Below are 24,155 nucleotides of genomic sequence, written 5' to 3'. Positions count from 1 at the left end.
CCGCAGGCGGTGGCTTTACTCTCTACTCACAGTGCTGGCCCCAACCTGGTTGCTTATTAAGTTTGTTTTTAAAAAATGATAGGAATTTCTGGCTTTAGAATGGAAACAATTGGAGATATTAGAGATTTTTATATATGATTATAGTTACCGAAAACAAATTTGTTTAGTTTCAAGTTCAAAAATGCCTTTCTCCTTTTTTCTCTTACAGAAGATTCAAGTGTTCCAGAGACTCCAGATAATGAAAGAAAAACAAGTATATCATATTTCAAGAATCAAAGAGGAATACAATATATTGATTTGTCTTCTGATAGTGAAGATGTTGTTTCCCCAAATTGCTCCAATACAGTTCAAGAGAAAAAATTCAACAAAGACACAGTGATTATCGTGTAAGCCACTTAATAGATTTATTATGTTTGCATGTAAAAGAGTTTTCAAGAAAGTGCCTTATCGGGAATTTTCAAGAAAATGTTTTTTAAGATTTTTAATTGGTTTTTAAAAAAGGTTTAGTGGCACCAGACATATGTTTTTAGCCTATAGGGAAATTATTTTGGTAGTATCTTTAATAATCCATAATAGCTTATGATACATTCATGAGTCCATGAGTCAAATTGATTTAGCATATTTGTTAGGCACTTTCTGTGACCTAGATACTGTTTTATGATTTGAAATATAACAATGAACAAAACCAAATCTGTGCCCACATAGAGTTTATATTCTAGTCAGAGTGAAAGACAATAAATAGAACAGGTATCATTGTTACAGAAACCTCCAAAACTGGTTGGAGAGGTTGCTATAGAACCCTAAAGCTGGCTCCGCTGGCCGAGTGTGCAGCAAATCAGTCACTTACACCAGAGAAAAAGCAAGTATTTATGGCATTGCACAGAGCAAGATGTCAGGCAGCTAATGCTGAATTCCTGGGCTCCTGGTAAGATTAAGGAGAGTGAATCTTTTTATTTTTCTTACTTTTTTTTAAGGCAGAGTTAGAGGGAAAGAGAGATAAGTCTTTTGTCCACTGGTTCACTCCCCAAATGGCTACCACTGCTGGAGCTGCACTGGTTTGAAGCCAGGAGCTTTTTCTGGGTCTCCCACATGGGTGCAGGGGCCCAAGGACTTGGACCATTTTCCACTGCTTTCCCAGGCACGTTTTCAAGAAGCTGTATCAGAAGTAGAGCAGCTGGGACTCAAACTGGTACCCATATGAGATGCCAGTCCTGCAGGTGGCAATTTTACCCGCTATACCACAGCGCTGGGCCCAAGACAATAAATCTTAATAGTTCAAAGTTAAGGATTTGCAGTGGATAATCAGCTCACATGTGGGCCTCTGGTTGCTCCACAGTGTATACAGGCTTCTTTTGATTGGTCGTTGATAGGGGCCAGTGAGTTTCCTTTGGAATAGCAAATGTGAGCTAGAGTCTAGGCTAAGGTTTGATAAGGTATTAGTGTTTTTTTACTAGGGCCTGTGAGTTCCTGCAAACACTCTCAGAATAGAGGCTAGCTTTGAGGTACTAACTATAGGAACATATGTCACTCCCTTAACCTAATGAGAAAATCTTTATAGAGGAGCTGCAAAGAGCTTTATAGAGGATAGCAAAGAGATACTAGAACCCTATAAAATCTACATCACAGGCTTTGAAGATATGGGCTGAAGTTCAGCATGTCAAAGAATAAGTATTATGGGTGAAAGGGAAGGAAATAGGAGCTCAGAGCCAAAGCAGTGTACTAAAGAGCACTGTTTGAGAAGGCTTCATTGAGAAGTTGTTCCTAGAGCAAAGATCTGGGGGGGGGGGGCAAACCAAGTAAAAAATGTGGATATTAGTGAAAAGAGTACTCCAGGCATTGGGAATATATCATCAGTGGCCCTCAGGTGATAGTTTGCTTGGTGCTTTTGAGGGAGGTCAATGATGTAAAGAATGGAGTGGAGGAGGGGCTTAATTAATCATGTTAGGTCCAATGCAGCTTGGTTTTTATTCTAAATAAGATGGGAAGTTCATAGAGGTACTGATCAGAAAAGTAAAATTATCTGACTTATTTAGATGCTTAAAAGCTCTTTATGGCTTTAGGGGGATAATAGTAAAAGCATGACTGTTGTATTATCCCAGCAAAAAATTAATGGGAGACATATACCGTGTTAGTACCTGTGGAAGCCCTAGGATGTGGTTAGATTCTGGACATACTTTGAAGGTAGACTAGAAAGAATTGGTTGGATTTCATATGGTTTGGGAGAAAAGAGAGTTGAGGATGACCTTGATTTTTGACTTGAGGAACTGGAGGGATGGTGTTACCATTTATTGAGATAAGGAAAACTTTGTCTTGTGGGTAAGAAACACCTTTTGAAGGAATTCAGCAATTCAATCTTGAATGTGCTGTGACTGAGGAGGCTCTTAGATATCTAAATAGAGCTATCAGGTAGTTAATTGGATTTGCATTTGAATTCTGGGAACTCTCCAGACTGCATTTGCTGTTTAAAACCTTGTGGGGCAGGCCTTTGGCTCAGCAGTTAAGTCACTGCCTGGGATGCTCACATCTCTTATCACATTGCCTGATTCCAGTTCTGGCTTTTCAATTTCCTGGAAATGTGCGGCTTACTAGACAGCAAGTGATGCCTCAAGAGACATGGGTCTTTGCCACCCACGTGGGAGGCCAGATTGAGTTGTGGGCTCCTGGCACTGGCCTGACCTAATGGTAGCTGTTTTGGGCATTTGAGGAGTGAACCTGTGAATGGAAGCGCTCTATCTCTGTCTCTGTGCCTTTTAAATATATTAAAAAGGAAAAGAAAGCCGTGTGGTTACATTAAATCACTAAGGAACACTGATATCCCTGGAGAAGAAAAGATCTCTTATTTGAAATACTTATACCAATGGGACTGTAGATTTTAGAGCTGGGGAGATGAAAAGAAACCACCAGAAGGTTCTAATAAGGAGCAGTCATTGAGGTAAGAGAAACCTCAGTTGATATGGTTTTCTAGAAGCCAAGTGCAGGAAGATGTGAGAGAGATCAGGACTGTCTCCAGATGATGAGTAGAACTTCTCCTAAATGAAGTTTTCACATAGAACCATAATAAACATATACCTCATCCTGAATCACTCCAAAATAGAAAATAGTGAAGGTCTGCATGAAAAAAATGTATATATTAGGTCCTCCTCTCCCCTTTTTACTTTTTATTTTTCAGAAATTTTGACTGTTCAGAAAAGTTGCAAAAATGATATAATCAGCTGTCTCAGTTCAAAAATAGTTAACATTTATGTACATTTGCTTTGTACTCTTCATAAGTTTTAATTATCATATTTATTTATAAAGAATTATTTATTTATTAGAAAGTCAGTTACAGAGAAAATGGGAGAGACAGAGAGAGAACAAGATTTTCATTTGCAGGTTCACTCACTAGATGACTACAATGGCCAGGTCTGTACCAGGCCAAAGCTAGGAGCCAGGAGCTTCATCCAGGTCTCCCACGTGGGTGCAGGGGCACAAGCACTTGGATTGTCCTCCACTGCTTCCCCAGGTGCATCAGCAGGGAGCTGCATCGGAAGTGGGGTAGCTGGGACTTAAACTGGCCCTCTATAGGATGCTGGTGCTGAGAGCTGTGGCTTAATCCTCTGTGCCACAGCACTGGCCCGGAATTTTTCTTATGATGTATCTAAAATGGGGTTTCTCTGTAATTTCTTCATACTTTAACTTAGATTAAGTGAAAGGAATAGTACATAAATGATCTTGTGTTTTTAGTGTGTTCAGTTAGGAGCATTAATATCCCTTTTTGTCCCATTAATGAACTTTGACAACTGTTAACATGCCCCTGACAGGTTTCTCCTTAAAAGTTACCATTTTTTCCTTTGTAATAATTAAAAAATATGTAGAGAGATACTTTAAAAAATTGACAGAGAAAAAGAGCTCCCATCTGCTTGCTGATTTACTTCCTACATTCCCTCAATAGCCAGGGCTGGGCCAGATGAAGCTAGGAGCCAGAAACTCACTCCAGGTCTCCCAGTAGGTGGCAGGAACCCAAACACTTGAGCTGTCTCTGCTGTCTCCCAAGGTCTGCATCAGTGGGAAGCTGAAGTTGGAATCTGGAGGCAGGGATTGAACCCAGGCATATGATGTGGAATGCCAGCATCTTAACTGCTAGGCCAAACATTGCCCCCTGGAGGGATACTCTTGAGCGTGGATAATGATCTTGTTCCCTTTAACTCAATAGTTTTACCATCAGTTGACTCTTTAAAAATAAATAAATAAAGACAGTTACAGAGAGAGTTAGAGCCAGAGAGAAAGAGAGAGAGAGAGAGAGAGAGGTCTTCCATTTGCTTGTTCCCTCCCCAAATGACCACAACGGCCAGAGCTGAGCCATTCCATTCCAAAGCCAGGAGCCAGGAGCTTCTTCTGGGTCTGCCACGCAGGTACAGGGAGCTAAGGACTTGGGCCATCTTCTACTGCTTTCCCAGGCCACAGCGGAGAGCTGGATCGGAAGAGGAACAGCCAGATCTTGAACCTGTGCCCATATAGGATGCTGGAGATGCAGGCTGGGGCTTTAACTCTCTGTGACCCAGCGCCAGCCCCATCGGTTAACTCTTTCCTGATTCAGTTTTGACCTTGATGATTGTAAAATGGTATTCCAACCAGCATTGTAGAACTTATATTTTTATTACTTGGTATTCGGTAAATAAGTTCTCCCTTTTCTCCCCCACCTGCTCATTAATTTAGATGTTTATGTAGTATAGTAAATTGTTCAGTTTCAGTAGATGAGTGCCTTCTTCAAGCAGGCTGTTGTGTCTGAAAGGTTTCTATAGTTGTTTTTTTTTCTTTTCCTTCTGATTTAAATGTTCCAGGGTTGCACTTTCCCTACACCAGTCTTTAAATTAGAATTAGCCATTTCTCTTAGTAGCTCTGGTTCCTTTTGATAGAAAATGATATTTTGAAATATGGGGGCTAAATGTGTCCTTTCTTTGTTGCTAGCTTATGACTTTCTTCCAACAAATTTGAGCTGGGGAATATTGGGAGGAGGCTTTGAGGAGAGCATATGGGGGAAAGGAAGAAAAGAGTGAGAGGGAAAATCAGAAAGTGTTGTTTCGGCTATTTAAAATTTGTTTATAATAATATTATTCTAATCTATCACTACAAGGCTTTATCCTGCCTATTATGACAATGAAAAACCTGGTTTTCTGCCAAAGTTTATGTATTTAATTTGTTCAGTTATCAAGTATGCACAATATGGTTTATAGATTGCCTTACCCATACAACTTGAATGTTAGTGTGGTAAGCAGAGTTCAAGATTTGTTTATGAGTTGAGGGTGTATAGTGAATGCACTTTGATTATCTATTTTTTTGATGTTTTTCATTTGAAATATGGTTAAGGTCAATAATTTCTGTTTGCATTCCTCTTAGGGTTTTTCTCCTTGACCTTTTCTAAACATATACATTTACTTTAAAGAAATTAAAATATTAACAAGTTTCCAAATATAAAAATTCTATAAAGGTATACTTAGAAAAGTATCATCCCCTTCTGTCTCATCTTCATTCCACCCCAGCCCCACCCCGTGCAACCTCAGAGCTGACCAGTTTGTTTAGATTGTTATAGTTTCTTTTTCTTTTGTGTATCTTTTTTTAAAAGATTTATTTATTTATTCATTTATTTGAAAGTCAGAGTTACAGACAGAGGCAGAGAGATAGAGAGAGAGAGAGGAGTCTTCCTTCTGCTGGTTCACTCCCCAAATGGCTGCAACGGCCGGAACTATGCCAACCCGAAGCCAGGAGCCAGGTGCCTCCTCCCGGTCTCCCACACGGGTGCAAGGGCCCAAGCACTTGGACCATCTTCCAGCAGGGAGCTGGATCAGAAGTGGAGCTGCTGGGACTCAAACTGGCAGCTATGTGTCTTTGTTGTTGTTGTTACTTACAAAGAAGATAGAGCACTGCATAGTAAACCTTCCTTATCCAAGTCCTGTGGTAGATGCCCAAAACCACAGATAGTAACAAGCCTTGTTTATAATTTGTTTTTTCCTGTACATACATGCTTATGATAAAGTGTAATTTATAAATTAGACACAGTAAAAGATTAACAACAAATCATCAAATATAATAGTTATAATAATTACTGTAATAAAAGTTAACTTGAAACATGAGTTCTATATTTCTGGAATTTTCCATTAATATTTTCAGACCACTATTTTCTGTGGGAAACAAATTCTGGAAAATGAAGCCAGTGACAAGTGAGACTACTCTGTATGGTTGTGTGTTTATTTGCTCTCTGCTTTATTCACTTAGTAATATATATGCCTCAGGAATAGTATCAGTTCCTAGGAATCTTTATTCTTTTTTATAACTCTACAGTGCTGCATTCTGTGAACATTCCATAGTTTATTCAGTCAGTCTTTGTGTGGGCATTTTGGTTATCAAGGTTTGTCAACCATGACCATTGACATTTGGGTCTGGATAAGTCTCTGTTGTGAGGCTGCCCCTTCTACTGTAGTACAGTTAGTTTAGCATCATCTCTGCCCTGTATCTACTCACTAGATACCAATAGCACTTCCTTAGTTAAGACAATAATAAATTTCTCTGTCCTGGCTCTGGCATAGCGGGTTAAGCCTCAGTCTGAAGCACTGGCATTCCATATGGGAACTGTTTCCCGTTCCGGCTGCTCCACCTCTAATCCAGCTCCCTGCTAATGTACCTGAGAAAGCAGTGGTGGATGGCCCAAGTGTTTGGGCTCGTGCCACCCATGTGGGAGACCCAGAAGAAGCTCCTGGCTCCTAGCTTCAGCCTGGCTCAGTTCAGGTCGTTGCAGCTATTTGTGGAGTGAACCAGAGGATGGAGGATCTCCGTTGCACCGTCTGTCTTGTCTGTAACTCTACCTTTCAAATAAATCTTTAAAAAAAAGTCTACAGACATTTCCCAATCCCTCTGACAGCAAAGTCATCTTCCTCTCTGAGAACTGTTGGTGTAGATATTAGTCAAATGCGGAAGTTAATTGTTATCTTCAGGAAATAAGAAAACTGAAGAGAGAATCCAAGATAAATCTAGCAATTCAGGAAAGTAAACACAGGAAGAAGAACCTCTTATAGGGATTAAGAAGGCCAGGCTGGGAAATTTTTTTTCTTTCTTTCTTTTTTCTTTTTTTCCCCCAGAAACGTTTTATTTAAGGAATATAGACTTCATGTATTTCACACCCCAAATGGCCACAACAGCATAGGCTGGGCCAGGCCAACACAAAGGACACAGGAACTCCATCAGGATTGTTACAGGCATTTTTATTAATTTAAATATGTGTTCAATTTTGACCTGCATAAAGTGATTGCTATCCAACTGAATGTCAAATGCTAGATAGCAAAAGTAATATTTCAATTCTTGGTCAGTGATATTTTAGGGTTTTTATTATTGTTTTAAAAATGTATTTATTTATTTGAAAGGCAGAGACAGAGAGAAGGAGAACTTCTGGATACTAACTGGTTCACTCCCAAATGACTACACGGCCAGGTCTGAGACAGGCCAAAGCCAGGAGTCAGAAACTCCATTCTAGTCTCCCACACGGGTAGCAGGGGCCCATGTACTTGGAGCCATCTTCTACTTTCTCAGGTGCATTAGCGGGAAGCTGTATCAGAAGTAGAGCAGCTGGGTCTTGAACTAGTCCTCTGACATATGATATTGGCATCTCAAGCCACTGCTTAACCACCTGCACCAGCCCCCTGGGAGGGTATTTTGCCTTCAATAGAAATTATCTGAGACCAGATGAACATGTGATCAGTTCTGCTGTTCTTACAGATTTTGTTATTTTGTTACTGTTGGCATATAAAAAAATAAAATAGTGAACATCCATATACCTGTCTAGTTTTAACACTTGTTTTTCGTATTGGTTTATTGTTTCTTCTATTAATTTTAAGTATTTTGAAGTAAGTTATAGACATCTCAGCATTTCTCCCCTTAATACTGGGTTATACATCCCCCTTTCCACCAAAAATTTCAGTATTGTTATCAGTAAACAATTCTCTAATAACCCCTCTATATAGGAAATTAGACGTGTGTGTGTGTATGTATACATACTTTTTGTTTTGATTTTCATTTTATTTGCAAGACAGAGACAGATGGACAGAAAAAGATCTTCCATGTGTTGGTTCACTCCTCAAATGCCTGGGAGCTGGAAACTTAGTCCAGGTTTCCCCTGTGAGTGATGGAGACTCAAGTGCCTGAGCCATCACCTGCTGCCTCCCAGGGTGCACATTTGCAGGACCCTGGAAGTAGAAGGGGAGCCAAAACTGTATTCCAGGCCTTCTAATCTGGAATGGGCATGTCCCAAATAGCTTCTTTTTTTTTTTTTTTTTTTTCTCCCCAAATGGCTTCTTAATGCAGCAACAAATGCCTGCCTCCCCAGTATGTTTAGATTTCATGTATTTTGTAGCTGGTTTGTCCAACCAGGAATCCAAAAAAGGAACACATATTACATTTAGATGTTTTAACTCAACTCTCTCTCATTCCTGCACAATCCATTCTTCCTTCCTCTTTTTAAAACTTTAATTTATTGAAGAGATTAAATCTTTTCTTGGAGAAAATAGATTTTTCTCTTTTCTCATGATACAGAATGAGTTCCTTAACAACTTGTATTTCTTGTAAACTACAAGTTAAATCCAAGGAGTGATTCTTGGTCATTTACTTACTAACTACATCAGGTGACACATGAACTTGTCATACTGTCAATGTCATGAGTCTTAATACTAGGTAAACATTCTGACAGATCAAGAGTAGAAAGATCTTTGAAAGTGGCGATCCAGGCAAGATTTATGAAAGGATTCCAACCTTTGAACTTAAGGGATCGTGCTAAAAGAAGAAATGTATTTATCTACTTTAGAACAATTTCTCAGAGTTCAAAAAGTCAACCTAGAGGCTTGGTAAAATATATTTTCTTAGTTGAAAGTCAGAGTTATGCAGAGAGAGAGAGAGAGGTCTTCTATCCTCTGTTCACTCCCCACTTGGCCGCAACAGTCGGAGCTGCGCTGCTCTGATGCCAAGAGTCTGGAGCCTCTTCTGCGTCTCCCACGTGGGCGCAGGGGCCCAAGGACTTGGGCAGTCTTGTGCTTTCCCAGGCCATAGCAGAGAGCAGGATTGGAAGTGGAGCAGGCCAGACTCGAACCGGTGGCCCATATGTGATGCTGGCACTGAAGGTAGCAGCTTTACCTGCTACACCACAGTGCTAGCCCCTTGTTACCATTCTTATCTCTAGAAGATCTACCGTGTTAGAAAACCCAAAGTACAAAATGAAGCAATTTTTTTTCATAAAGATTTATTTTATTTATATGAAAGGCAGGGAGAGACAGAAATCTTCCATCTGCTGGTTGACATCTAAGTGGCTGTGACAGCTGGGGTTGTGTCAAGCCACAGCTGGGAGCCAGGAACTCCATCCAGGTGTTAGGAGTCCAAGTATTTAAGCCATATTCCACTGTCTTCCCAGGCACATTAGTAGGGAGTTGGATTGGAAACCCAGCAGCCAGGACTTGAAACAGCTCTTTGATATGGGATCCTGCTTTGCAGTCTGGACTTAACCCTTTGTACCATGTCACTGCCCCCTCCCCAACTTTTTAATTATGTTTGGGAGGTAAATGGATAAAATTTGACTCTATATCTCAAATAAGATAAATATATGAAATTTAATGGAACAGAATTAAAATTAGCTGCTGGAGAATTAGCCCTGAAGAATAAACATGAAATAAATGTTCCCTCGTTTTCGAGGAAGTGTTTTGTTCCTATTCTTGTAGTAAATGGGACTATTCTGATTTTAACACTTGGATTCTGATCAGCTAACTAGGCCATGAAAACTCTTATCTTTATGTCAGGTTTCATAGTTTCTCAGTAGCTGGCTGACATCATCATCTAATATACAGAGCATTGCCAAATGAGTAGGAAGCAGAAGGTGGACATAGAATAAATGTGTGTGTATCTTAAAATAAGTGCCAAGTAGTTCCTTTATTGTTCTTTTCCATCCTAGCCCAGATAATTTGAGAGTTTCTTTTTAAACTATGCTGATTTTGCTAATGTGGATTTATATACCTAATTATACTGACATGAGAAAAAGTTCTTTTATTTATAAGACTTCATTTAGTATAGAAGACAACTACAAATGCACTATATTATGCATGAACATATAGATAGTATAATACAATAATATTGGCAATACATTAAAATTTTTTTTCCCCTCTGAAAATATTTTTAGTTCTGAGCCATCTGAAGATGAGGAATCCCAAGGCCTTCCTACCATGGCACAAAGAAATGATATTTCAGAATTGGAGGACTTTTCAGAATTAGAAGACCTTAAGGATGCTAAACTTCAGACCTTGAAGGAGCTTTTCCCACAAAGAAGTGACAGTGATTTGCTTAAGGTTATATTCTTTTTATAGTAATTCCTCCCTGTAGCTCTAATGTAGTGATAAAATCTCTCCTATAACCAGCACTGTAGTTAGTAGTGGGTGGTCATTTTTCTAAAGATACCTTATGTTTGAAGATAATTATTAGTTATCATTTTATGAATAATAAAGGTAAATACCAGACATTTGCTTGACAGCCTTAACTCCATATAAGTTTATTCACCTGTAAATAATATATAATTTGATTCTAAATAGTGCATGTAATTTGTGAGTTTTTTCCTGCTTAAATAGTTCTTAAAGGTGGAACTGCCTACTAAAAGCACATGGAAGGCTCACCTCCTCCCCAGATCATAACAAGGAGTTGTTCTGGTGTTTAGTGTTCTGGGGCCAGTACCCAACCCTACTGAAGACAGTCGTGCACAACTGATTGTTCTACCAATAGCACCTTCATTGAAAAATACTGATTTAAATACAGAAACAAAATAAGCTGGACTGTGTAGTTTGCCCTGTGATTGATATATCTTAAGAACAAATAAAAATTGACCATTCAGTTAAGTCTTAGAGAATAAATCTTGAGATTACTAAACAACTTATCTCTAACGTTGCAACATATTAAATATCTGATCTTAGGGAAATCATTTATTTGCAGGATCTTGATTTTTTTTTTTTAACCATTGTATCTATTATTACCAATATCACCAGTTCTCTCCACAATCTGAAGCTTATGAGTTACCATATCAATATGGTCTACATTGTATCTTTGAAGTGGTGGACACTGGCACACTGTAAAGTGCTTCTCTTTTTTCCTTTTTTTTTTTTTTAATATTTATTTATTTATTTGAAAGTCAGAGTTACTCTGAGAAAGAAGGAGAGGCAGAGGGAGAGAGGTCCTCCATCCACTGATTCCCCCCACAATTGGTGCAAGGACTTGGGCCGTCTTCTACTGCTTTCCCAGGCCATAGCAGAGAGCAGGATCAGAAGTGGAGCAGCCAGGTCTCAAAGCAGTTGGTGCCCATATGGAATGCCAGCACTGCAGGCAGCAGCTTTACCTGTTAGACCACAGCGCCAGCCCCCCAAATCATTTTGATATCTTCTTCTTAGCTACATGCAATTTTAGTGATAACTTTTTTTTTTCTTTTTTTTTTTTTTTGACAGATAGAGTTAGACAGTGGGAGAGAGAGACAGAGAGAAAGGTCTTCCTTCCATTGGTTCACTCCCCAAATGGCCGCCACGGCCGGCGCTGCATGATCTGAAGCCAAGAGCCAGGTGCTTCTTCCTGGTCTCTCACGCAGGTGCAGGAGCCCAAGCACTTGGGCCATTCTCCACTGCACTCCCGGGCCACAGCAGAGAGCTAGACTGGAAGAGGAGCAATCGGGACTAGAACCCGGTGCCCATATGGGATGCCAGCGCCACAGGCGGAGGATTAACCAAGTGAGCCACGGCGCCAGCCGTAGTGATAACTTGAGTCCACATTTTTTCCTTGCCATCAGTGTTGTTGTGTGCTGATGAGACTTTTTTTGTTCTACAAGTATAAGTAACTGCAGTAGTTGTAGGGGCTCCTTACAATTGAAAAACCAATAGTAAAAATAGAGCTTCCAATATGATAAATATAATGAAATATTAAATATTTGAGCACATAGGAATAAATTTAGTTTAGAAATAATTTAGCTTGACAGTTTTTCATGTAATTCAAAGCAGTCTTTTTTTTGCTATAGAAATATTTTTATCTGATTTTATAATTTTAGTGAGAAGAAAGGGTTAGTCCTCTTAATGTTTTATTAATATCTGAAATGATGTGAATTTAGCATGTTACTCCAAAGCAGAGCACTCTGGAAGTAATCTGTTTTAAATGATTTTCATCATTTCTAGGACTTAAAGGTGACATTTACAAACTCTGGAAAGTTTAAAAGACCCATATGAAACAATTTAAGAAGTTGTGAAATAAAAATTATTTCTAGACTTGATAAAAATATACTTTTGACTATTTTGACAATGAAGAGGGGCATATAGGATATCTAAAGATCCAGAATCAGGAAAACCTAGAAGGGGTGAAAGCATCCTCATATTTGATTTGAGACTATTTGATTTGATACAGAAATAGGTTATTTTTTAAAAAGTAAGATCTTTCTAAAACAAGTAATTCACTGGAAATATGGGAAACCATTAACATGAGAAAAATATAAGATGCTTACTTTCTTCTGAAATCTGTTAAAAATATGAAAAACAGTGTAATTGAAACTCTTAAATAACGTTTGCGTATGTTCTTGAAGAACTTCATCATGCAATTTATAATAAAGTAAAAATTAAGAGCCCTTTATATGTTTCATCTTAAATAAAATTATGCAGAGTTACAGAGAGAAAGGGAGAGGCAGAGAAAAATCTTCCAGCTGTTCTTTCACTTCCCAGATAGCCACTGTGGCTCTTGGCCAAAGCCAGTAGCTTCATCCAGGTCTCCTATGTGGATGCAGAGGCCCAAGCAGTTGGGCCTTTTTTTTTTTTTTTTGACAGGCAGAGTGGACAGTGAGAGAGAGAGACAGAGAGAAAGGTCTTCCTTTTTGCCATTGGTTCACCCTCCAATGGCCGCTGCGGCCGGCGCACCGAGCTGATCCGAAGCCAGGAGCCAGGAGCTTCTCCTGGTCTCCCATGGGGTGCAGGGCCCAAGCACTTGAGCCATCCTCCACTGCCTTCCTGGGCCATAGCAGAGAGCTGGACTTGGGCCATTTTTACTGCACTACCAGGTGCATTAACTTTGAGCTGTATTGGAAGTGGAGCAACTGGGACTGGAATTGGCACCATGTAGGATGCTAGCATTGTAGGCCGAAGTTTAACCTGCTGCAGCACAAACCCAGACGCAATATGATTTATTTTAGGAAGCATTAGTGAAAAAAGTAGAGTTGTGCTTGGAGATTTAAAGGAAAAAAAAAGATGTAAATAAGTATCTGTCGATCTCTCTGTCACTCACACACACAGACATACCCATAGTACCTGGACACATAGGAACAGAGTTTTTAAATCTTCAGCACAAAACCTTGTAATTGAAAGAACAAAAATCTGTAGTATGTTATATATATTTGGTTGTTTTAATTTTTCTTTTTAGTGATGAGTAAATTTGATCCATTTTAAGGTATGCTTAGATAAGACTTAATGGACATAACCTAGACATATACTTTTCCCATATTCTATTAAATTTTTAATAACTTTGTGAAATAATTCCAGAAGTATTATTTTTAAAATCTTTTCCCATTCTCTCAGTTGATAGACTCAACAAGTACCATGGATGGAGCAATTGCTGCTGCCTTGCTGATGTTTGGTGATGCAGGTATGCCTGACTTAGTTTAAACCATGTTAATTTATTATGGTGTCTAAGTAGTATCTTCTCATTAATATTGCTCCAAAAATTACGTTTTTGATTTTTTTAAAAGATTTATTTGAGAAGCAGAGTTACAAACAGAGAGACAGACAGACAGACAGACAGACAGAGAGGTCTTCCATTCACTGGTTCATTCCCCAAATGGCCGCAACAGCCGGAGCTGGGCCTGTCTGAAGCCAGGAGCTTCTCTTGGGTCTCTGACATGGGTGCAGGGGCCCTTAAGCACTTGGGCCATGTTCCTCTGCTTTCCAGGCCATTAGCAGGGAGCTGGAACAGAAGTGGAATAGCCAAGACTCGAACCAGCATCCATATGGATGCAGGCAAAGGCTTAATCTATTATGCCACAGCACTGGCCCCACCTTTATGAAAACATTGATAACTTCAGTTTCATTATATGAAGAAACAAGTTTAAGAAGGTTAAATATAGCTTACCTGGGGGCTGGTGTTGTGGCATAGCAGGTTTAGCAGCGCCCATATGGGTGGTGATTCAAGTCTCGGCTGCTCCACCTTTTTTTTTTTTTTTTTTTTTTTGACAGGCAGAGTGGACAGTGAGAGAGAGAGACAGACAGAAAGGTCTTCCTTTGCCGTTGGTTCACCCTCCAATGGCCGCCGCGGCTGACACATGGCAGCCAGCGCACCATGCTGATTCGAAGCCAGGAGCCAGGTGCTTCTCCTTCCTGGTCTCCCATGCAGGTGCAGGGCCCAAGCACTTGGGCCATCCTCCACTTCCTTCCCAGGCCACAGCAGAGAGCTGGACTGGAAGAGGAGCAGCCAGGACAGAATCCGGCGCCTCAACCGGGACTAGAACCCAGTGTGCCAGCGCCGCAGGCGGAGGATTAGCCTACTGAGCCTTGGCACCGGCCTGCTCCAGGTCTCTGCTAAGGCCTGGAAAAGCAGTAGAAGATGGCCCAAGTCCTTGGGCCCCTGCAACCATGTGGAAGATCCAGAAACTCCTGGCTCCTGGCTTCAGATAAGCACAGCTCCAGCCATTGTGGCCATCTGGAGTGGAAGACCTCTCTCAGTCTCTCTCTGCCTCTACTCCTCTGTACCTCTGCCTTTCAAATAAATAAATTAATTTAAAAAAATAGCTTACCTGAGTTCATACAGCTATTTGGGAACAAAATTTCTAGGCTGGTTTTGTTTTTCCCCCCTAAAGAAAGGAGAAAGCAATTTCTCACTGGTAATTATACATATTAGAATATAGATTATTTTTTTCAGGTCAAATCTCATAGCATTGCATTGTGGTTATATTTACAGATCTCCAAATCTGAGTCAGTAGGAACTTAATGTCTAGTAGAAAGTCCTCGCTGGTAATCCTTCATTTAGTAAATATTTATACTGTGTTCTACCTCTAACTTTTTATTAAATGCTTTCTCAATTTTTTTTTAAATTCCACATGCCAAGAAATATAACAAGTAAAAATCAATTACTATAAAAAAGTATCTGACATAATAATGAAATCAACCTTGCACTTCATTACTGACTCTTAAATTTGCTGTATTTTTCCCCAACTTTTTCTTGTGTTTTTAGACAACGTATTATGTAACATACATTCAGTTACAAAATGTAAAATACTACTTTGCATTTTTTAAAAGTCATTGAATTTATCACAACTAGCTTATTGGTACAATTAGATTTATCTGTTTGTAAAAATGGCTCCATGACATTATTTTGTGACTAAGCTATATAATTAGTTTACCATTCCTCTATTTATCATTTGTATTTCCATTATTTATTATAGTACTAATGTAAATTTCTTTATGCATTGATCTTCATGTTATTTCTGCAGATGTAAATTTCAAAGATGTTAAGTCAAAGGATATGTGCATTTTAATTTTTTTTAACCTTTATTTAATGAATATAAATTTCAAAGTACAGCTTATGGATTACAGTGGCTTTTTCCCCCCCATAACTTCCCTCCCACCCACAACCCTCCCCTCTCCCATTCCCTCTCTCCTTCCATTCACATCAAGATTCATTTTCAGTTATCTTTATATACATAAGATCAATTTAGCATATATTAAGTAAAGCTTTCAACAGTTTGCACCCACACAGAAACACAAAGTGTAAAATACTGTTTGAGTACTAGTTATAGCATTAAATCACAGTGCACAGCACATTAAGGACAGAGATCCTACATGAGGAGTAAGTGCACAGTGACTCCTGTTGTTGACTTAACAATTTGACACTCTTGTTTATGGCATCAGTAATCACCCGAGGCTCTTGTCATGAGTTGCCAAGGCTATGGAAGCCTTTTGAGTTCGCCTACTCTGATCATATTTAGACAAGGTCATAGTCAAAGTGGAAGTTCTCTCCTCCCTTCAGAGAAAGGTGCCTCCTTCTTTGATGGCCCCGTTCTTTCCACTGGGATCTCACTCACAGAGATCTTTCATTTAGGTTTTGGGTTTTTTTGTTTGTTTGTTTGTTTGTTTGTTTGTTGCCATAGTGTCTTGGCTTTCCATGCCTAAAATACTGTCGTGGGCTCTTCAGCCATATCCAAATGCCTTAAGGGCTGATTCTGAGGCCAGAGTGCTCTTTAGGACATCTGCCATTCTATGAGTCTGCTGTGTATCCCGCTTCCCATGTTGGATCATTCTCTCCCTTTTTGATTCCATCAGTTAGTATTAGCAGACCCTAGTCTTGTTTATGTGATCCTTTTGACTCTTAGACCTATCAGTGTGATCAATTGTGAACAGAAATTGATCACTTGGACTAGTGAGATGGCATTGGTACATGCCACCTTGATGGGATTGTATTGGAATCCCCTGGCACATTTCTAACTCCACCATTTGGGGCAAGTCCGATTGAGCATGTCCCAAATTGTACATTTCCTCCCTCTCTTATTCCCACTCTTAAATTTAACAGGGATCACTTTTCAGTTAAGTTTCAACACTTAAGAATAATTGTGTATTAATTACAGAGTTCAACCAATAGTATTAAGTACATTTTAATTTTAATATATACTTCTCTTATTATTGTGAATGGTTATATCATTGTGTGAATGCCCCTAACCTAAGTGGTGTTTCTTTTAAAATTTTTCAGAAATTTAAAATTATTGACCAAAATAGAAAATAATGCATTATGTTCCTATGGAACCATTATTCCTCTTTAGCAATTATCTACCCCATTTTCCTTTCCCTCAGTGGATTGTATTAGAGTGATTGTAAACACATTATTTCATCCACATGAATTGTTTTAAATCTTTAATTTCTTCTAATTTGAGCAAGAAGATGGGATTGTGTGGTGATTACCTACACAGAATGTCAAAATCCTTTCTTGTTTTACTATTTAACTAACCGTGTGACCTCGGGCATTATTACTAACTCTTCTGTGTTTCTGTTTCCTTATCAATAAAATTGTATAATAGTAGTGCTGAACACTTAGATTGAACTCATGTAAATTCCCTACTCTGGTTCCTTATACATGTATGTGCATGGTAAATGCAGTTATTTGTTCTTAAGGGTCATCTGATGATAATCAACAGTAGTACAGGAGAAGGTTGACTATCTACCTTATGACTGTTTCCCAAGCCTGCATTTTAAAAGCTAAAAATGGGCTGGTGCCATGGCTCAGTAGGCTAATCCTCCGCCTGCGGCACCGGCACACCGGGTTCTAGTCCCGGTTGGAGCGCCGGATTCTTGTCCCGGTTGCCCCTCTTCCAGGCCAGTTCTCTGCTGTGGCCCAGGAGTGCAGTGGAGGATGGCTCAAGTGCTTGGGCCCTGCACCCTATGGGAGACCAGGAGGAAGCACCTGGCTCCTGGCTTTGGATCAGTGCGGTGCGCCGGCCGCAGCGGCCATTGGAGGGTCAACCAAGGGCACAGGAAGACTCTTCTCTCTGTCCACTCTGCCTGTCAAAAAAAAAAAAAAGCTTTAAAATGTTAGATACAATTACCATTTGTTGAGTTGCCAAGATGGCTTGTGGAATTTACATATTCTTTGTTGCTCTCACAGTATTTTAGTCTTTCCTTTGAAAATAGCTTGTAGAATAACTTTATTCCACAATAATGTTTAGTATTTTTTCTCTTGAGCAGTTCATATCACTTGATTTATTTATTTAACATATTTATTGTGCTCAACTACCAGGTGGCTGGTGCTATTTTAGGCACTTCATACATAAGGAAACAAAGTGGTCACCATGCTTGTCCTCATAGAGTTTACAATTCTCATGAAGTTTAAAGCTCAGCTGAGTTTTCTCTTTCCTTTCTTGCATTGTACTTTTATATTCTGCATTTTAAAAAAATTATCAGTGGAGCTGGTGCTGTAACATAGTGAGTAAAGCTGCAACTTGCAGTGCTGGCATCTCATATGGGCACTGGTTCAAGACCCAGGTGCTCCACTTCTGATCTAGATCTTTGTGGCCTGAGAAATCAGTAGAAGATGGCCCAAGTCCTTGGGCCCTTACACCCATGTGGGAGACCTGGAAGAAGCTTCTGGCTCCTACTGGTGTGGCCATTTGGGGACTGAATCAGCAGATAGAGCAAATCTCTGTGTGTATGTGTGTGTGTGTGTGTTTGCTTGCCTCTCTGTAGCTCTGCCTTTCAAATAAATAAATCTTTTTTTTAAGATGATTTTATTTATTTATTTGAGAGGTAGAGTTAGAGACAGAGGGAGAGACAGAGAGAGAGGTCTTCCATCTGCTGGTTCACTCCCCAGTTGGCCGCACGGCCAGAGCTACACCTATCCAAAGCCAGGAGCCAGGTGCTTCTTCATGGTCACCCATGTGGGTGCAAGGGCCCAAGGACTTGGGCCATGTTCTACTGCTTCCCCAGGCCATAGCAGAAAGCTGGATCAGAAGAGGAGCAGCCGGGACTAGAACCGGTGTCCATATGGGATGCTGGCACTGCAGGTGGAGGATTAAGCTACTGCACCACGACACTGACCCCCAAATAAATAAATCCTTAAAAAAATTTTTTTTAGAGAATTTTAAAGAAGAAATTGAGTCTAGTCTTTCTTTTTGTTTGTTTTAAAGATTTATTTATTTATTTGAAAGAGTTGCAGAGATGGAGAGAAAGAGAGAGATCTTCATCCTCAGTTTCACTCCACAGATGGCCACAACAACCAGGACTGGGCCAGGGTGAAGCCAGGAGCCAGGGGTCTCTTACGTGTGTTGGCAGAGGCCCAAAAACTGGGGCATCTTCTCTGCTGCTTTTCCCAGGCCTTTATCAAGGAGCTGGATCAGAAGCAGAGTAGCCAGGACACGAACCAGTGCTTTACCTACCACACCATAATGCTGGCTCCTTTTTGGTTTTTTGTTTCTGTTTTTTTTTTATCTATTTATTTTTTATTTGAGAGGAAGAAAAAGAGAGAACAGTCTTCCTTCTGTTGGTTCACTCCGTAGATGGCCACAACGGCCGGAGCGGCACCGATCTGAAGCCAGGAGTTTCTTCCTGGTCTCCCACACTGGTGCAGGGCCCCAAGCACTTGGGCCATCTTCCACTGCTTTCCGAGGCCATAGTAGAGAGCTGGATTGGAAGAGGAGCAGCTGGGACCAGAACCAGTGCCTATATGGGATGCCAGCACCACAGGCAGAGGATTAACCTACTGTGCCACAGTGCTGGCCCCTTGTTTGCTTTTTAAACAGACTTCCTTTATCTTGGAATGGATAGTTTAGTCATTATTAGAGATCCTTATTTTTAGTATAGTACATTGTGAAGTAAGATTTACAGTGACAGCTTTGTCTAACTTTGAAGATAAAATAACCTTCGATATACTATGAGAGTACTTCAACTTAGCAGAAAGAAAGAATTAAAAGATAAGTTTATTTTGGCAGTTTTTTTTTGTTTTTTGTTTTTTGTTTTTTGTTTTTTTGGCATAGTGGACAGTGAGAGAGAGAGACAGAGAGAAAGGTCTTCCTTTTCCGTTGGTTCACCCCAAATGGCTGCTGTGGCCGGCGCACCACGCTGATCCGAAGCCAGGAGCCAGGTGCTTCTCCTGGTCTCCCATGCAGGTGCAGGGCCCAAGCACTTGGGCCATCCTCCACTGCACTCCCGGGCCACAGCAAAGAGCTGGACTGGAAGAGGAGCAACCGGGACAGAATCCGGCACCCCGACCGGGACTAGAACTCAAGGTGCCAGTGCCGCAGGCGGAGGATTCGCCTATTGAGCCGTGGCACCAGCCACTTTCTTCTTTTTTTTTTTTTAAAGAATAATTTATTAGGGCTAGTGCTACGGCATAGCTTGTAAAGCTGCTGCTTGCGGTGCCGGCATCCCATATGGGTACCAGTTCAAGGCCCGGTTGCTTCACTTCTGATCCAGCTCTCTGTTATGGCCTGGGAAAGCAGTAGAAGATGGCCCAAGTCCTTGGGCCCCTGTACCCGCCTGGAAAGACCCAGAAGAAGCTCCTGGCTCCTGGCTTTGGATCGGTACAGCTCCAGCCGTTGCAGCCAATTGGGGAGTGAACCGTCAGATGGAAGACCTCTCACTCTCTGCCTCTCCTCTCTTTGTAACTCTTACTTTCAAATAACTAAATTTAAAAATCTTTAAAAAGAAAAAAGAATTATTTATTTGAAAGGCAGTATGAGAGAGAGAGAGAGAGAGAGACATCTTCCATTCTCTAGTTCGCTCTCCAGATGGCCACAGCAGCCAAGGCTGAGCCAGGCCAAAGCCAGGAACCTGTAACTCCATCTGGGTCTCCTTTATACTGCTTTCCCCGGGCACATTAGCTGGGACCCTCGAACTGGAAATACCCATATGGGATGTCAGCATCATGGGTGGTGGCTGGGTCAGGATGAAACCAGAAGCTGGAAGCTGAATCCAAGTCCCAGCATGGTTGAAAGGACCCAAGTACTTGAGTCATCATCACCTGCTACCCAGGGTGTGCTTTATCAGGGAACTGGAATCAGAGCTAGGATTGAAACCTAGGGTCTCTGACAGGGGATATAGCAGTCCCAAGTTGTGTCTTAACCACTGGGCCAAACACCTGCCCATTTCTTCTTTTTAAGAATGATGCAAGTATATGTAAGTGCCGTCGCATAAATTGCCTGGTTTGAAGCTTTTTTTCAAACAAACTTACTAACAAGGCTTACTGCACCCTGACAGATATATAGGTGATGGTGAGGTTGTATTTTCCCCTTCTTAAAAAAGGTTCCTAGAAATCAGTTGTTGTATACTGATTGCACATTCACATTTCTCCTGAATCAGGAAAACACATTTAAGTATTCATACTAACATGATTACTATTCCTTTATTTATTTATTTATTTTTCAAAACCAGATTGTACAAACAGTCTGCAGTTATATTGGTCAAGCACAATGCTTGACACACAGTAATTACATTTTTCTTTTTAAGATTTTATTTATTTTATTTGAGTGGCAGAGACAGAGAGAAAGGTCTTCTACCTACTGGATCACTCTCCAAATGGCCACAAAGGCTTAAGCTGGGCATATCCGAAGCCAGGACCCAGGAACTTCTTCTGGGTCTCCTACATGGATGCAGGGGCCCAAGTTCCCATACCTTAGCAGAGAGCTGGATGAGACGAGGAGCAGCTTGGAGTCGAACCAGTGCCTATATGGGATGTCAGCACTTCAGGCAGATGCTTAGCCCACTACGCCACAGTGCCAGCCCCAATGATTACTCACTCTTTAAAGGGTTAATGGTGGTTCAGTCCTATTTAGCCATGTTGTGAAATTTTTAGGCTTATAGTTTACAAGCTGTCACATACATATGTATTTGGAATATAATGCTACTACAAATTTTATTTCTAACTACACAATGAAAGTTCTGATGCAATTAATGTTGAGATCGTAAATCCTTGTAAGATTTAACAGGTGTCTTCATATTAGCATAGCAGTGTATTTAAGGAATTTGATTTTTGAGATTATTTAAGAAATACATAAATGTATGCAAAGTATAAATATATAGCATAGCTTCTCAAGGTCATGTAGTATTTTTTCTTTCAGTCATGACTGAATATGCACACTTATTTTATACTGTTATACGTCCTTTATTTAAAAATGTTAATTGCTTGTGCTCCCTATTGTTTAGTTCTTCTTCATTTTAAAAAATGTTTCCTAATTTTTGGTTTATTTGTGGAAAAGGCATGAAATAATTATTTGTGTTAAAAGTTTGTGCAAAGCCTGATATGTAAGTAGCCAGTTAATAATTATTTGTGTCAGTGATGCTACTCTAGTAACATTTGATGGAGCTCAGCTTTTTTCACTGCTGAACACTCAGTCCACTGGGGAAGAGTCCCTCCCCCTAAATATTACTCTAGGATTACTTGTCAATGTAGATATATGTGTATGTATGTGTATATATATATATATACATATATACATATATATATATATATAAAGATTTATTTATTTAATTGAAATTCAGAGTTACTAGAGAGAGGCAGAGAGAGAGGTCTTCCATCTGATGGTTTACTCCCCAATTGGCCACAACGACTGGAGCTGTGCTGATCTGAAGCCAGGAGCCAGGAGGTTTCTCTGGGTGTCTCCTGTGTGGGTGCAGGGGCCCAAGGACTTGGGCCATCTTCCACTGCTTTCCGAAGCCACAGCTGAGAGTTGGATCAGAAGTGGAGCAGCTGGGTCTCAAATCGGTGCTCATATGGGATGCTGGCACTGCAGGGGGCAGCCTAACCCACTACGCCACGGCACTGGCCCCAGAGATATATTTTTAGCTTTCAATAATGTACTAGTTTATGAATAAAGTATACAGTGATTCCTACTTTTGAAAGATTGCAGTGATTGTGCAGTTTTCCCTCAATCCAATCATATGTAAAAGAAGTAACTTGGCTATGCTATCAAGAAAACTGTGTAATACTCATTGTATATTTCATTTTTGCTTGCTTTACATTAAATTGATTATTTCTGTGAAAACTTTTTGCTTTTTTTTTTAAAGGTGGTGGGCCCAGGAAAAGAAAATTATCTTCTTCTTCAGAGCCGTATGAGGAAGATGAATTTAATGATGATCAATCTTTAAAAAAGACAAGAATAGATCATGTAAGTGCATTTAAATTATAGTATCAAAATTGGTTGCTTAAAAACTGCAAGAGGGGCCTGGTGTTGTGGCACAGAGGGTTAAAGCCCTGGCCTGCAGTGCTGGCATCCCATATGGGTGCTGGTTCGAGACCTATCTGCTTTACTTGTGATCTAGCTCCCTGCTAATGTGCCTGGGAAGGCATCAGAGGATGCCCCAAATGCTTGGGCCCCCGCACCCTTGTGAGAGACCTGAAAGAATCGCCTGGCTCCTAGCTTCTGATCGGCCCAGCTCTGGCCATTGCAGCCATTCGGGGAGTGAACCAGCAGATAGAAGACCTCTCTGTCTGTCTCTACCTCTCTCTGTAACTCTGTCTTTCAAATAAATTAACATAATAAATCTAAAAAAAAAAAAAGATTCCCAGAAAATGTAATTTAATCAAAACCTGCATGGGTATCAAAACTTTTGCACCGAAATACACTTACACTCCCTATCTGGGGAGTGAACCAGCAGATGGAAACCTCTCTCTCTGCCTCTGCCTTTCCCTCTCTCTAATTCGGCCTTTCAAATAAATAAATAAATCTTAAAAAGAGAGAGAGAGCAGGAGAGTTACCATAACTCTGAAGACACTAAAGTTGTATCACTGAATCTGTCAAGATGAAAACAGATAGCCTTCTGCTTGTCCTTTGTATTTGGAATAGAGCAGAAAAAAGCATCTACCCAATTAATAATTGCGTAACTATATTGCCCTGCTCTAGTAAAAATCCCACATATGATGTAATCTGGGGCCATTACCTGATTGTTTATGATTCTGTGAAATAATTGCCCAAGAGCCTTTCAACTTTTCCATAGCCCAAGGAGGCATGTTAGTATGTTAGGATGAGATGATAGTGTCAGTCTGTAGTTCCGTCAGGAATGTGATATTGTTGTTGTTCATATTTTTCCACTTAAATTTTTAAATTTTTTACTTATTTGAGAGGCAGAGAGAGAGAGAGCAAGACAGACTTGCTCCCGTCTGCTGGTTCACTCCCCAAATGCCCACATCAGCCTTGGGTTCAAAGCTGGGAGTCAAGAACTCAATCTGGGTCTCCCTTGGGGGTGGCAGGGACCTAACTACTTGAGCCATTATCTCCTCTGCCTCCCAGGGGGTGCATTAGCAGGAAGCTGGAATTAGGAGCAGAGCTGGGATTCACACCCAGGCATGCCAGTATGGGATGTGGGCCTCTTGTTTACCAGGCCAAATCCCTGCCCCTTGAGTTAACTTTAAGAAGGACAATTCTGTGAATTTTGATTTAGCATTTCCATGGATTTAGGAGCTGATAAACAATTTTAACAAGTGTCAAATCTATCTGTTTCACTTATGTATTATGGACCTGGAAAACCCAAGTCAGATTTGAGGCCAAACTTCATGTTGCACGTAGCTTCTTTGAAGCTCCAGTGGATCCACTGGACCACGCTACTATCTTGAGTCACCAGAGATGAGCAGAGCTGGCAGATGCCTCAGGTCTAAGAGCAAACAGCAAGTGA

At 40.4% G+C, this 24,155-nt stretch overlaps 1 protein-coding gene across 2 annotated transcripts in view; it reads left to right on the top strand.

Moving 5' to 3' along the window:
- Positions 1–24,155, top strand: part of SMARCAD1 (SWI/SNF-related, matrix-associated actin-dependent regulator of chromatin, subfamily a, containing DEAD/H box 1) — an 84,887-nt gene that overhangs the window by 17,496 nt on the left and 43,236 nt on the right. For both annotated transcript variants that reach the window (XM_062199859.1, XM_062199860.1), the window contains exons 3-6: positions 209–386; positions 10,187–10,352; positions 13,590–13,656; positions 22,551–22,651. In XM_062199859.1, the coding sequence (XP_062055843.1) occupies positions 209–386; positions 10,187–10,352; positions 13,590–13,656; positions 22,551–22,651 (512 nt within the window). The remainder of the gene's footprint in view (positions 1–208; positions 387–10,186; positions 10,353–13,589; positions 13,657–22,550; positions 22,652–24,155) is intronic.

Source organism: Lepus europaeus, chromosome 8 (assembly GCF_033115175.1).
Source record: "Lepus europaeus isolate LE1 chromosome 8, mLepTim1.pri, whole genome shotgun sequence".
NCBI classification, from domain to species: Eukaryota; Metazoa; Chordata; class Mammalia; order Lagomorpha; family Leporidae; genus Lepus; species Lepus europaeus.
The sequence above is the reverse complement of the archived record's forward strand: the minus strand, read 5'-3'. Positions and strand labels throughout refer to the sequence as shown.